This window comes from Wyeomyia smithii, chromosome 1 (genome assembly GCF_029784165.1).
Source record: "Wyeomyia smithii strain HCP4-BCI-WySm-NY-G18 chromosome 1, ASM2978416v1, whole genome shotgun sequence".
NCBI lineage: Eukaryota > Metazoa > Arthropoda > Insecta > Diptera > Culicidae > Wyeomyia > Wyeomyia smithii.
This window is the reverse complement of record NC_073694.1, coordinates 187,213,868-187,229,294: the sequence shown is the minus strand read 5'-3', so window position 1 is coordinate 187,229,294 and position 15,427 is coordinate 187,213,868. Positions and strand designations below refer to the sequence as shown.

Here is a 15,427-nt window from a genome sequence, read left to right as displayed (position 1 = left end):
GAACTGCCGGAATTGCCAGCAGTGATGTTCGGTGATTGTTATTCTCCACCATCCCAATTGGTCTGAGCTCAACTCCAGCCGAAAGAGTATTTTCGAGAAAAATACCTCATTACATGCGCCGAGAAGGTCAACCTGCTTAACTCCTACGAATTCGCCCTTGCACGAACAATTCATCGTGGAACCATTACCAAGAAAACAAGAGAAATAGCACAAAAACCACTTCAAAGATACGTAAGGGAAAGTGCTGCCAGATCTCAGGAGAAGTGTATAGAAGGGCTTTATTTATCCATTCGGCTGTGATATTCTAGTTTCAGCTGCGAAGCAGAAATAAAACACCAGCATCTCATCGGTCTAAAATTTATTTTTCACTTATTACACTAGCAGCCCGTCAGCCTGAATTTCTCTCTAACATCCACTGGAAAATATGTATAAAAATATCACACATCTTCTATCGTGTCGCTCTGGTATTCCTCCTTGAATCCGTTATGATTTCCGCGCTGACGCTTTCATTAACATTTAAAAAAAAAAGTATTGGCAATATCCTCCCACCATTATCATCGGCAGGTTTTTTTTTTCACTTCATCTCCTTTCTTATCTCACACTGCTTGTCTCTAAAATATGCCTACCCTATCTTCCACCTTCAAGCAGTAAAGCCTAATCACACCTCTGCGCCACCTTGCGAATCGTCCGTCGTTGTATCGAATGGCGTCAATTAACTCACTATCTGTACAGAACAACGACAGGACGACAATTACGACGAAATTAACAACACAAGCAGATAAGAGAAAAAGAAATAAAAAAAAACAAAACGAAAGCTCACGCTGCTCAAGCCTCTGGATTGATCATCACTTCCAGGTCGGGAACGTGAAGCAACAGCACGGTATTACCGGTCTGTTGGGTTCGCATCATAGCCGCCCCCGTCGTCGTCATCGTCGTCATCGAGTGGGACGCAACATCGGGCGGAAGTTGCTGCTGCAGTGAAAGCTGCTCTAGTGGCCACCATTCGGCACCGTCGGTGGTTGGCATGCCGACACCGGCGCTGCCTCTGGTGGCCCTTTATCAGTCCCCGTCGATCGTCAGATGGCGATGGTTACCGTTTTGCAGAATCTTCGTCACCGGAACGGTTGTCTGAATGATACCGTTGGTGTCGCAGGTCGCCTTCCAGTCGATTTGCGTTTGCTGTTGCTGTTGTAGCTGCAGCTGCTGCTGCTGTGATTGTTTGAGATCGCTTTGCGTCGGGTCCGATTCGTTGGTGTAGCTTGTGGTGAAACATTTCCTGTGGGGAGAAAGAGAGAAGGGATATTTTAGAAGAAGGGAAAATTTGAGTCGGTTTGAGGAGCTTGCGTACTTCCAAAGGACGATCGCTAGAACGATCAGCAGAAGACCGAAGCAGCAGATGACAGCTCCGGCCAGAACTATCAGATCGTAGTCGGCGTAGTGATGGTACAGAGAAGGTGACTGCTGCTGGTCGCAGTTAGCGTGGAGCATTATCTGTTTGTGAAAAATAGGTCAGTATTCTATTCTAATCCCAATCAGTAGACTTGCCTTTTTTGTCTCCGAGTACGGACCGAGAATGACTTTGTTCGGATTAACGACGCTAATGGACGCCGCTCGAACCTTCAACTCGTAGTTCCCATCGATGGTAAGGTTCTGCAGGACGACCGACGTCTCCACGATGGAAGCGTTCGCCGAAATGCGAATTTCTCGGGACCGTGTGTAGTCCATGTTCCGATAGCTAACGATGTAGTGATTGACGGAGTTGTAAAAATGCTGCGGAATTCGCCAAGCAAGGAAAAGTGCATCCTCTGAGTAGCAGGTCAGATTGACGAAACGCGGGGCGCTTGGGCCGGCAATGTCCGTCCGGACGGAGACCTCCGACGGTTCTCCGTCGTACTTCAAACTGAAAGCGGCCACTATGATGCGATAGTCGGTGAAAGGTTCTGAAAGCGAAACCGAATAAATATACTAAAATCTCTCAACCTTCACCCAATTACTCACTTAAGCTGGATAGAGTGTAATAATAAACCGCGTTATGCATGGCGTCACTTTTTAGGATAGGCAAATGCAGCAGCGTTTGGTTCTGGTACACGTAATAAACCCGATAGCCGTGGATTACGCCGTTTTTACGTTCCGGTTCCTGCCAGCTGATACGAATCGTTGTTGACGTCACCTCCAGGATGCTCAGATTTCGAGGCCTACTGGGAACTGGAAAACCGGGGGAGAAAGACGAACGTCAGGACATTAATAAGCCCACTTTGAGGTTATGAATTTTAATGAATCCCGGATCTGAGGTGTGAAACATTTGAGTTAAACAGGCGGGAAAGGCTGATTCGCCTTATCTATGCAAATGTAAATAATTACCGGTGTTTTTGCGTTCCCTAGAACGGCGGAAGTGGAAAGGAATAATTTGCACGATGGGGAAGACTACTTTTGACAATTTTACTATTACTAGAATAAGGGTAACGAAGGGAAGAGAGGTAGTCATCAATGATGAACGGATTTTATCAGGTAATTAATATTCACCCATTTGTATCGTCGGAAGGGGAAAATAGAATTTGTGATGGAGTCTCTCAGGAATATAAATCAACTAAATAACAAATCGCAATCAAGACGGAGTGCCGGAAGATGGGGAAAAGCAATTTGAGTCTTACTGGCACCCGGCGCTATGCTGATTAGGATTTAGATTACAGCTGCTTACCTCCTTCGTCCGTCATGACCAGAACCGTCGTCGGGGGGCCCAACCCTTCCGGATTGAATACCTGTATTGAAACCAGATACTGAGTGTACGTTTCGAGATTGTGGATCTCGTGGCTCTGGAATGAGAAGTAGAGTGACGTTGAAATATGCATAATAAATAGATAGATTTGGGGTTTATGCAAATCAGTCCGATTAATAACTTGAATGAATTTCTCATGGTAGGAGAATGAAAACATTGATAATAATCAAATTCGGAAAACTGGGTGAGTTTTTCGATTTTTAGTTTTGTCATGCATAATGTTGCCTGTCAAATTATTTGTTCGAAATGCTAATAATGTAATGAATAATTTCTAAATGTTTCTGCTATTCTCGTAAATACTGTTTATCTTCTAATCATTTTTGTCTTATTTATTTCTGTTAGGATACGGTCCTTTTATTCACTGGTGACCATTGTTGCTGATATTCGCCTCATACCATTCATAAGCACTCATCTTGGCCATGCTTGTTTGGAAAAAACTCTCTTTGTATCTGTTCTTGAGCGAACCGAACAATGCCTTCGGTTTGAATCACCGCATGCTGTTTGTAAGCAGAGAGTGTTCGTGTTCTCTGCTATTCCGTTTTGCTCGTTGGCGTTCACTCTTCCCGAAGCGAAGCCATCGTCTGCAAGGAGTGGAATCGACGAGCGTTCATGTTGAAGCTTAGTTAAAATTCGTAGTGAATGCAACTGGCCGTAGCAATGAGCCCGCCGAGTGGAAGAGGAGATCTGAAGCAAAAATTTTTGGATGCGAGGGAAGAAGTAAAAGAAATCAATGGAAGCGAACACCGTTGCTTGATTGATTCAGACTTCGAAAGTTCGTTCGTTTATATGGGGATGGTTTATGGTTTATGAATTTAAAATTCATGGTCTTTCAGAAATAAATTCAATATTTCCGAAATAAACGAAATTACGCTAAAACTCATGCAAGAACGTTCGTAAAATTTTGCGCATACCCTCGCACATCTCATCTTCCCGAAAAACGGAGCACATGTTGTTTCACATTTTACGCGTTACATGGTGTTATATCATATGCAACATGTTATAAATCACATGTGATATATTGCACTACATTGCATCTGCTACCTATTACATGTCACACGTCACACGATCAGGGGCAGACGAAAACTGATTTGAGCTGCAGGAGAAAACTTAATTTGGCGCCCCCCTTCGTTTTTTTGTTTACAGTCAGTTATTTTACGCGGGGGAAACACCTCGAAAAAAAAAACTGTGTAATAAACCCGCGTAATTCACAAATCCGCGTAAAGTTACCCACCAAGAATGGTTTTAGAAAAAGAAACCGAGACGCTCGACGACTAGTATTTAAAATTGTCCTCTTAGGCGGTTATTTCTGATCTTTCAGAGGGCGGAGATTTTTTTTATTAAGTCTTTTACTCAATAAATACTCAAAAGTTTTTGGTTCCAAATCCGCGTTAATTGGAAAACCCGTGAAGTTTTTTTTTTAATTAGCGCGATATCGCGTAAGAACAACCGCGGTAAATCGAAAATCCACGTAAAAAAACGCATTAATTAAAAAAAAAACAGCGTTAATTCAAAAATCCTTTTTTTTTTCGATTCCAAATGTCTTAAAAATACTCAAAACGTCGAGAACTAGTGTTATCCCGAGAGAATATTTTTGGCCAAGAACTGACTTTCTGGGACTTTTTTGAGCAACCGAGGGCTTATAATGAAATATTCCAAAATTGGCTTCTGGTCATTTGCAAAAATCGTTGCAAACCAGATGTAAATTATTTTAATGTACATTAGGTATCTTAAACTTGTTTTTCATTAGAGTGGTTTGCAAGTAACCAAAATAAAAATGTAACCAATCGAGGAACAGCGTGCTAGAAAGTAATATTTTATTTGACCAAAGTTTTCACATTTTTAAGCTTCGCCATACTGCCGCGCATAGCATGTCAGTCCCATTTGCATTTCCAGCAAGCCGAGTAAAACTCGTTTTTATATGATTTCATACCATTGCATCTTATGAGATGGGACAATATGTTTGGATGTTTTCCCGAAGTTTTTCAGAACAAAGTTGTTGAGTCCATCTATTGTTACGAGACTATGCATAGTTAGCTACCATTTTTTCCGATTAACTCAATTTTAGTTTAAATGCAAATGCGCGGCAGTAAAGTTTAGAAAGCTAATCAATTGAGCTTTATTAAATATATCCTAATAATTTATAAAAGCGTAAATTATGTTTTTATTTTAGTCTTTTTGATTTTTTCAGTTATACTGTGGTTGAAAAGACAAAATATGTAATGTTTGTTTGAAAAAATAGGCGTCAATAAACAAGCAAGACAGAAATCTCATAATGCCAAATTACGACAGTCTAAAATTTCGTAATTTTCTAGAACGCCAACAAGCTCATACTAACATGACATTGGCTGTTATCAATTTTGAACATCACTAGAACTTAGCGCCTGTTGACAATTGGCGTTTTCCCCCAAGTGCTATTGTGTAAAACATATAATAAAAATTTAATTTTTTTGCTGTTGGTTTTTAATTTTTATTTCGAAATCTTACCTTTACCATCCCTTCTGGAATATATGTTATCATTTGTGTCATTTCTGGCATTTTTGGGACATGTTCGAATTAAGTGAAAATAATCAATGCTCAATTTATTATATTGTTTCTTAAGATTTTACCCCTTTTTGCCTTAGAAATAATTTCTGGCTACACCACTGCATCATACAAGTGAAATAAAAAAAAGAAAATATTTATTTTATGTTCGTTAATCGCAAATTCGAATATTTTTACTGTGATTCGATTATCCGGAATGATTTATTTTGACATTCTGAATAATCAAGTCCGACCTGAATTGTATAAAAAAAATAAATTTTCATTTGATTTATAATCAATGTTTCAAAAAAAAATCAAAAGTACTTATTCAGTGGTTCAAAAACAACGTGCCACTTTAAACTTGACAAAAGAAGAAGTCAAGTTGAGGTCAGTTTAAGAAGTCAAGTAATATTTCACTGAAAAACTCATTTTGCATTGTTTTAATTCAATCAAACTGTTCTAACATGCATAATAGACTTGATGATTTATTTTCATTAAAATAACGCTTGCTCGAAAAAATGTACAATTTTCGTTCTCAGACTTTGTGCGGACAGGAACGGAGCCATTCGCACCGGATATTAAACAGACTGGAACGAGCTTGTTCCGATTCTCGACCGAACTGGGCCAAAATTCGGACGCAACTTTCCGTAACAAATTTCGCACTTATTGAACAATTGAGAGCGTTTTTTATTGACTCGATAAGCTATCCTTAAAAAATAACCAACTTAATTTGCCGAACATTCAAACTAGGTTTTTGGTTTGAATTTTGGTTTTTAATATTTTCGCTCTCACATTTGGCGCCCTCCAATGGTTGACGAGCAGGCGACCGCCTGCTTCGTCTTTGCCTTAATCCGCCCTTGCACGTGATGGTATAACCACAGAGAACAGACATTTATGTTCATATAACGAAATTTGAAAATCGTGTGTAAAAATTTGAATCCAAATACACTAATACACTAATGACATCTGTTTTGTGGTGCCCCAGTTGCACTGCATAAATATTGCTGTATCGATATTTTATCGATATCTGTGCTTGATTTTTAAGTGATGCGAGCGCCACGTAGCGGGAGCATTACCACTTACTGTTAAATGACGGTTGCAAGTTTTTACACATCTTTTGAAAATAAGGTGAACGTCTGTTCTCTGTGGTATAACATCGATCAATGTACGTAGACCACTCTGTTCCGAAACAAAATGGTCATTCTGTTACGAACGAAATTTCAACTTGGTTTAAATAAGCTTTAAAGTTTGATTTTTTTAAATTTCCATCATGTCCTAAGTTCAGTATTTTGGGTAGATGCGGTTTATGCGAAAAACTTTTTCTCGAAAAAAATTGTTTATAGACCACTCTGTTCCGCAACGGCTCATACCTATATTCTCTACATTGCGCAAGCGATATAGCCATTCATTTACACGGCTTTGTTCCAGGAAGCCACTAGCGCATCGTGCTCGAGTTTATCGCTTCATAGGGAGCATTCGCAGGGAGTGGGAATTAGCACTCTTCGTGAAGTCTTCGGCTTGCAAGCGAGCATTCGAAGCGACCACGCTTCACGTAGTAGCGAACAAACGGGTGAGTTGTAATTATTCGGTTTGCCGAAAGAAGCACTTGGCGAAGAATGAGAGAATGTAAGTAGAACGGAGAATGAAAACATTCTAGCGCTCACTCATAGCAGGCGTACTCTCGCACACGAGAGGAGAACCTCTCCCTTATGGTGCTTATGAGGCTGCTGCGAACAGAATATAGAGCGAATGAAGCTTCAACGTGATAATCAGCAACATTGGGTGACAAACTGTCATCGTCGCTTTTAGTGTTTTTGTCACTTTTGTTAATTTTTGTCAGTGTTTTGCTCTGACCATGCTCAAAATCGCTGTAGTTATTCGTACTCTTATAAATCTTTTTTTTTTTTAATTTTCAATCATAAAAATCTGACTAAACCGTTTAACCGATTTTGGATTTTTGTGTCAATTGCCTTTCAAATCAAATTTTAGGGGAGGTTTATATTTTCTATTGTGCGAGTTCTAAATGTTTTAGAAATCATCCATCAACAGTAGAGGCGTAATTCGTAAAAGAACGCGTCTCCATTGAAAATGTTTGCATTGCTGTATTCACTTTCACAGACTTGTTCTTTGGAGGAGACGCATGGTTATTCATGGATGATTTTTCATATTTCTAGTGATATTAACGAATCAAAAACTATAAAATAATATTTTAGTGATATTAACGAATCAAAAAATCTAAACATATAAAAATGCAGCTCTGTCTGTCTGTCTGTCTGTCTGTCTGATTCATATAGGCTTGGAAACTACTGAACCGATCGGCGTGAAATTTTGTATATAGGGGTTTTAGGGACCGAGAAAGGTGACTAAGATAGTTTGAGACCCCTCCCTTGTCTGTAAGGGAGGGGTCCCATACAAATGAAACACAAATTCATGCACATCTCGAAAACTAACTAAAAAAATTGAACCAAATTTGGCATGTGGATGGTTTAAGGAGTGACAAATATGTCCATATTGGTTCGACACCCTTCCCATTTCTGGAAGGGAGGGGTCCCATACAAATGAAACACAAGTTTCGCACATCTCGAGAGCCAATCTACCAAATAGAACCAAATTTGGCATGTAAATGTTTTCAGAGGTAACAAATATGTCCAGAATGGTTCGACACCCCTCCCTCTTATGTGAGGGAGGGGTTCCAAACAAATGAAAAACAAATTTCTGCACATCTTGAGAACTAACCTACTAAATGGAACCAAATTTAGCAGGTGAATGTTTTTAGGGGTAACAAATATATCCACAATGGTTTGATACCCCTCCCTCGTCTATAAGGGAGGGGTCCTATACAAATGAAACACAAATTTCGCACAGCTGGAGAACCAATCAAGCAAATACAACCAAATTTGACAGGTGAATGTTTTTAGGAGTAACAAACATGTCCATAATGGTTCGACATCCTTCCTTCTTCTGGCATGTCTCCAAATACATACCATTTTGAAATACAAGATGGCGACTTACGGTTTCTGAAAAACAGCCAAAAATGGCCGATTTCCATCCAACATGAGATTCTACGGAACCGGAATGATACACAGGAGCTAGAATCGACCACAGACACCATTTTGAATTCTAAGATGGTGACTTTCAGTTTCTGGGAAACAGCCGAAAAAGACCAAATAACACTTATTATGGGTGTTTCTTAAACCAGAATGACGCTCCGGGGCCAGAAATTGTCTCCAAATGCCATTTTAAAATCCAAGATGGTGATTTCCGGTTACTGAAAAATAGCTTAAAGTGACCAAATACCACCCATTATGAGTGCTTCTTTAACCAGAATGATGCAAGGAGCTAAAAATTGACCTCAGACACCATTTTGAAATGTAAGATGGCAACTTATGGGAAACAGCCGAATACTACTACATATAAATATTTCCGTAATCGAAATAATGTATAGAACCCAAGCATTGACCCTGGACATCATTTTTAATTCAAAGATGACCGCAAAAAAACGAAAATAACTGAATACCACCCAATATGAGTATTTCCGGAATACAGGGGATGTACTAATGGCTAAAGTCGAGGTTGTTGTCATTCCGATAAAACCAATCATTTCGAACGAAATAAACAAATCGCAAGAAATCAATGGATTTGGAATGTTCAAAATTATTAAATTAAACACAAAAATAGGCGGGACGAAGTTTGCCGGGTCAGCTAGTTTAAAATAAAAATATATAGGATATCGAACGTCTTCGTCAGGTGTTTTCTTCGGCAGGTTTTTGCATAAGATTGCTGCTTATCTTATTATAGATTATTATAGATTTATCCTGAATTTTGTAAAACAAACCATTTTTCACAACGCTTCCATATCCATCTCAAAACTTGAATCACTGCTCAATTATTCATCTCATGACGCCTTTATATTCATCACACTGTTAATCACGAATGAATGATAATGTGCATGAATGAACGTAGCCGCAGCCTTTTGTAGTAGGTTACCTAGATATCCGCTGTAGTTGTTTACGTGCAAAATTGGTAACCTAGGTAACCATTGCAGTGCTCTCGATTTATGTCAATTATGTTGGAATAATTCAACATTTTCAGTATAATTTTTTAGTAATAACAGAAACTGATTTGGCAACTTTTGATTTTCTTCAACTAAGTGAAAACAGATGAGAATACATACAGTTGAAATTTAGGGATTGTAGAAATTCATCTCATATATTTCTGCTAATTCAAGCTTGTTTTAGGAAATTTGAGGTGAACATTTCAAAGATCAAAGTATTCTTAGTGTAGTGAGTTATTTTGTTTAGTGATCAAAATAAAAAGTGGTCCGCTAGTAATGAAAGAAACTTTGGTTGGCTGCTGAACGAGTCTCGTTGTAGCCGTATAGAACGATGTGCGGATTATGTTTTCTGAGGTAGGTGATTGAATTACATAAGTTTTCTAGTACAGATGCCCGACTATAATACCAAATTTAGAGCTTTTAAGTGAGTTTTCGAGGATTCTACTTCATCTGGTCAAGTTCGTTATTTTTGTCAAATTTTGTTGCTTTTATCATCTTATCATCGTTATTTGTGTGATTTTCGTCATTTATCGTTTCTATCATTTTATTCACTTTTAAATTTTAATCCATTTTGTAATACAGTGAAGCCTTATCACGGTTCATTATTTTCACGTTTCGTTTTTATCACTTTCGAATTCATCACGCAAAGCATTTCGGTTTTATCACTTTTCTGAGATATGAAAAATATAATAAAAAACACGAAATAATTCTCCTAGCGGGGCCATTTAGCAGCGAAAAATTGTCAGCAAGCTTTCAGGCAATCGCTACTTCAAAGGAAGAGTTTTTTAATTGCCTGATGAATCATGACGTGATTGCCGATTAAATTTATAACAGGAAAGTTACGGTCTTCAGCAAATTTGTTCAGAAGGTCGGGGGCTTCTGATTGATGAGCAGTTTAGTACAGAATCCTGTCGCTACGTGGCATTAGTGTGAACGCAATTATTCATATTTTGACCTCAAGTTATCCGGTGATTCTAACTTTTAAGAAAGCTGCGGTTTTCAGCGACGTTGTTCAGAATGTCAGGTGAAGTACGGAATCCCACCACTATGTGATGGTGGTGTGCACGCAATTCTTCGTATTTTTATCCTGACTTACCTATATTACGATTCCATCCTCCTAGAAAACTGTGGTCTTCAGCAAAGTTCACACAAACTGTGTATCAAAAACAATCTCATGACCCTCTGAACAACTTTGCTGAAGACGACAACTTTCTAAATGGTCGGATATACGAGGTGAATAAGTTCTAGTCAAATTTCGAACAAACTTCGCATCATATAAAAGCCATCACAAGTTCCTGAACAACTTTTCTGTAGACCACATCTCTCTAGGTTATCGGTATTCGGGATAGAGTTACATAAATTTGACCATAGTAGGTGATGATAAACTTTTCGGAGTGCTGTGATATTTAAATTGGGTGTTGCAACACTCAGTGAAGCGATTCAAAACTTATATTATTACACAGACAATTTTTTTGCCTTGGCTTCTATGTATGATTTTTCGATGAAGTTTGATGCGAAAATAAATTTCCCGGAGTTTGAACATATTTCAACTTAAGGGGCAACAATGGCGCCATTCTGAATTTTTGAGAAACCGATAATTTTTTATGTTTTTTCGACGCCATTTTGTTTTAAGACCAAATATCAAAATTCTAAGAGTTCGTCCACATATTAGCATCTTTTTACCCATATTTTGAAAAAAAAAACAGATCTCAAATCGGACAAAAACTGAGCTCAAAACGGTGATTCTACGAAAAAGGTTTTGACATATTCTAGTATATTTCACAAAGCAAAATAATATCGATTATTTCTGAGCATAAATGGTAATTTGCTAATATCCTAAAGTGGTAGTCGAATAATATCTTATCTTGAACAAAAAAGTCTCAGAAATCGAATGGTAGGTGTCCAACCTTAAGCCCCTTAAGTTGAAATATGTTCAAACTCGGAGAAATTTAGTTTTGCATAAAAATACACAAAAAAATTATATACAGAAGCCAAGCCAGAAAAAAAAATCAATTTTTGTTGCACTGTGTTATCGAAAAATACGTTAAGCAAAAAATGAGCTTTAATTGCTGTAAAATTTGCAAAGTACATCTGGTGTCGAATACACTAGGCGTTGTTTATGAAAATCGATAATATTTTTACTGAGAAATGATTTGAAGTTGATTTGAATGATTCGGAATTTACCTAAATGATTTGAAGTCTACGATTCTGGTGGATAACTACAATCTATTTTAAGCCAAATTATAACCGATTTACATGAACAAGCTCATTTGTTACAAAAATGTTTAAAATATTGGGAATAAAGTTGGAAAAAAGTCATACAAAACATAAACCAACTTATTTATTTCAAAACATATCATCACACGAAGGTAAAATCTATAGACATATCTATATGTCTTGAAAGCCCTATTTTTCACCCTATTTTATCTTTGCTTCATTCCCTCAAAAGATACATTTCTTACAAAAAAATATCGTGTTTTTTGCAGTCAAACGTATATAAAGTATAGTCAGTTTATATTGATTTGTAAATTGTTAACCTTAAGTGTTTGTTTAGTTAAATTAAATATTTCTCAATTTTTGCCTCTCTCCTAGTTTCAAAAGTTTTCTACCTATTTTTTTATTTCTTTTTAAATATTTTAAATTTTATTTTGATTTTTTCAAAATTAACAGCAACACCTATTTCTCTTGACATCCTCTGCTTTTGAATAAATCCTCAAAATTTTTTGCATGAGTTGCAACTCTTTGTCAGATAGACGACCTCCTCCATTCCTCTAAAAGCGTTACGTTTTTCATGGACGTTTTCTTACAACGTTTCAGCTTTAGATAAGTAGATAGTCATATTTAAACCAGAAAAAAATTCCGAGTCTAGAAATCATATATTATCGAGTCTGTACATAATCAAGTCTATACTTAATCGAGTCTGATGTAGGTACTTATATGTAATTTTCTGCAACTTTCGATATTTGTTTCATTTATACCTTACTGGCATTCATATCAATGTTTAGTGATTTTTTGTGATTTTCGGCATTTTATAGTCTTTTACACTGCGTTTTTATCATTTTTGTTATTGTTTCTCGCTTTCGACAGTTTGATCGTTTACGTTTTTTGTCATTCTTTGACATTTTTTGTGACTTGATTATATCAGTTTTTATCAGCACTTATCACAGTCCTATATGTATTTTTGACTATAGTGTGATTTTTGTAGTTTTTGTCATTTTTATCATTTCTGTTTTTTTTTTAATTTTTAAAGTGTGGTCTCTTTCATATGTGCCATTTTTGTTCGTTTAAATGATTTTGTTTTTTTTGTATTTATGTCATTTTCAATTTTTTCAGGTATTTTGCTGCATCAAAAAACAAAACATTTTTTGTCATATTTCTGTCATATTTATAGTCATTAATTTATTGTTATTAATTTATTTATTGTCATTAAACCTTGATAAATTTATCTTTTGCATTGTCTAAATCACTAAATCTCCACTTTTCTCGCGTGAACAAGCATCACAGGATACGTCTTCACACTTTACAACGAATTTGCCCCTAGAAATCGCATTACAATAAAAAACTTGAACGGAGAGGTTTCAGAGCAAATATTACTAGTTAGCTGTGTTGCCAGCCTCTCTATTTTATCAATCAATTATGGAGCGTCTAATAACTATGCAGTGCAAAAATAATTATTCTTGACACCATCTACTTTTGTAAAACCCCCCAAAATTTGCCATACGGATTGTAACCAGGCATTCCAAAAGTACAGCCTTTTTTTAACTGTCGTCTCAGAATGTATTGTATTGACAAGAGAACGAAAAATGTACTTCGCGTGTCGGTTCGGCATTATTTGGAAGATGTCTTCAGCCTATCGGACAGCGATGGAAATGAATTACTTTTAGGGATTTTGAATACGATAGTTCTGAATTTCGAAATCAATTTTTCGTAAAAATGTTATATCTCAAGATTGGCTCATATTGTTTCTTACGTAAAATTTTCTGAGAAACACAATGAAATCATCCAATTTAAAATAAAATTAGCTACATTGGCCGAAAAATGCAAATTTAGTTTCAAAATCCAAAAGTAACCTATCTGGCAACACTTCCGGGCACAAATAATATTTTTTCTGGATTCCTTGGTTCATTTTCTTCAATATTCACCTATCACTATTTTTCGGGTGTCTTACGTCTATAAATCATAAAATAAAATAATTACGAAGTTTACAACTTTTTTCGTAAAAACGTTATATCTCGAAATTGGCTCATATTACCTCGGGATGATAGTTGTTTCTTATGTAAAATTTTCCAAGGAACACGATGAAATTATCAAATTTAAAATAAAAATGGCTGCATTCCAATCGACACCAAATTTGGGATTTTTCCAAAGTGACAGTAGATGAATAGTTCTCCCAACTTTGAACAAAATCTGTGATGGTCGTGTCCAAGTGGCATGTACACTTTGTATGGAATGACCCATATACTAATTTTCATACCGTTGGCTGTGCACCATTTTGAAAATTTATCAAGCAAAGCCTGTGGCAATCTTCAATGCTGTCGACAGTGATGTACAGCTTTAAATCGTCGACATAGACAAGGCAACAACCATCTCCTAGATATGCAATTGCGTCGTTTATGAATAGTGAAAACAGAAGAGGACCCAAGTTACTAACTTGGGGCACACCCGAACTATTGGTTAACGAGCATGAGGACGATCCATCTATTTTTACAGCCAACTTTCTCTCACATAGATACTACCGGAGCCATTCAACGAAGTCAGAAGAGCATCCGATTTTGCTCAGTTTAGCTAGCAATATAGAATGGTCCATCTTGTCAAATGCCGCCTTAAGATCAGTATAAACGGCATCCACTTGTCGTCCCTTTCCTATCTTACGAATACAGTAGGATGTAAATTCAAACAGATTCGTTGCGACGCTTCGTCCAAAAAAAAAAAAAAACCGTGTTGGTTTGTGAAGATGTAGCTTTTAGTTTGGTAAAACAAGTGTTCCGATACAATGATTTCGAGTAACTTAGAACAGGCACAGAGATAGGGAATACCCCTATAGTTGCGTACATCTCGTTTGTTTTCCTTTTTATGCACCGGAAACATATAGGAAGCTTTCCAACTGGTCGAGAAGGTAGCGGTTCTGAGCGACAAATTGAACAGGTACATCAGGGGTGACTTCAATTGTAAAAAAACATTTTTTCAATTCGCATGCTGCGATTCCGTCCGGACCCGGTTGGATAGACATTTTTAATTTTTTTATCGCCTTGTGCATAATTTCAGAGGTAATTTCGGGCAAATTTACGTTGACAGGTACCGCAGGTGTGAGTTCCAGAGCACTAGCGTTGACTCCGTACACTGAGCTGAAAAATGTTGCAAATATGTTGCAATTATCAGCCACGGTGCTAGCTGATCCAGAAATATAGACGATGGTAGCCCAGACTCTTTGCGCTTTGATTTTATAAAATTCCAAAACCTTTTTGGGTTGCGTTTAAGATTCAGCTCGGTAGATGCAACGTGGTAGAGTTGAAAGTTCAAGCTTCGGTAGGAACGACTCGCGTTTCGGAAGGATACCTTATTGGATAACGTACGGTTTTTGCGGTGGGATCTAAGCGCAGCACAACAGCGTCTTTTTCTAAGAAGCAGGTCAGGGGTCGACCAAAGTGGTTTCTTCGGAGGACGCCGAAGTGGAACAAGCAGAGAAAAAGAACGTTGAAGAATCAACTGCCTCGTCCAGATTCATACACTCAGTTACGAGGGGCCAATCAATCTGCGATAGGTGTTGGCCTAACTCATGGAAGTCTGCTTTGCTGAAATTTCGTTCTTGACTGTCAAACTCTTGTTCTGCCGGCTCTTGTGAGTAGATACTTTGCTCAAATTTAGGCCAGGTCGAAGGCATCAGTGCAGGTTCCTTTCCAGACCAGACAAATAAAGGGAAAATAGTGGTGGTGCAGCATCAGTTTGCAGTAGCGGCGCAGATAATCCATCGATGTTGATTTCAGCTGCACCTTGGGAAGCAGTGCTGTATTCAGGTCGAGCGATTGAATTAGGTTCGACACGACGTCATTTCAGACCTTGCTTACGCGGCTCAACAG

General features: G+C 37.6%; 1 protein-coding gene across 2 annotated transcripts in view; it reads right to left on the bottom strand.

Annotated features, from left to right (window-relative positions):
• Nucleotides 1–343: 343 nt before the first annotated feature.
• The window catches only part of LOC129719321 (protein sidekick-2-like), a 311,872-nt gene continuing 296,788 nt past the window's right edge, over nt 344–15,427 (bottom strand). For both annotated transcript variants that reach the window (XM_055670747.1, XM_055670745.1), the window contains 5 exons: nt 2,699–2,813; nt 1,999–2,205; nt 1,546–1,940; nt 1,349–1,491; nt 344–1,276 (listed from right to left, as the gene is read on the bottom strand). In XM_055670747.1, the coding sequence (XP_055526722.1) occupies nt 1,060–1,276; nt 1,349–1,491; nt 1,546–1,940; nt 1,999–2,205; nt 2,699–2,813 (1,077 nt within the window). In that variant the 3' untranslated portion in view covers nt 344–1,059. The remainder of the gene's footprint in view (nt 1,277–1,348; nt 1,492–1,545; nt 1,941–1,998; nt 2,206–2,698; nt 2,814–15,427) is intronic.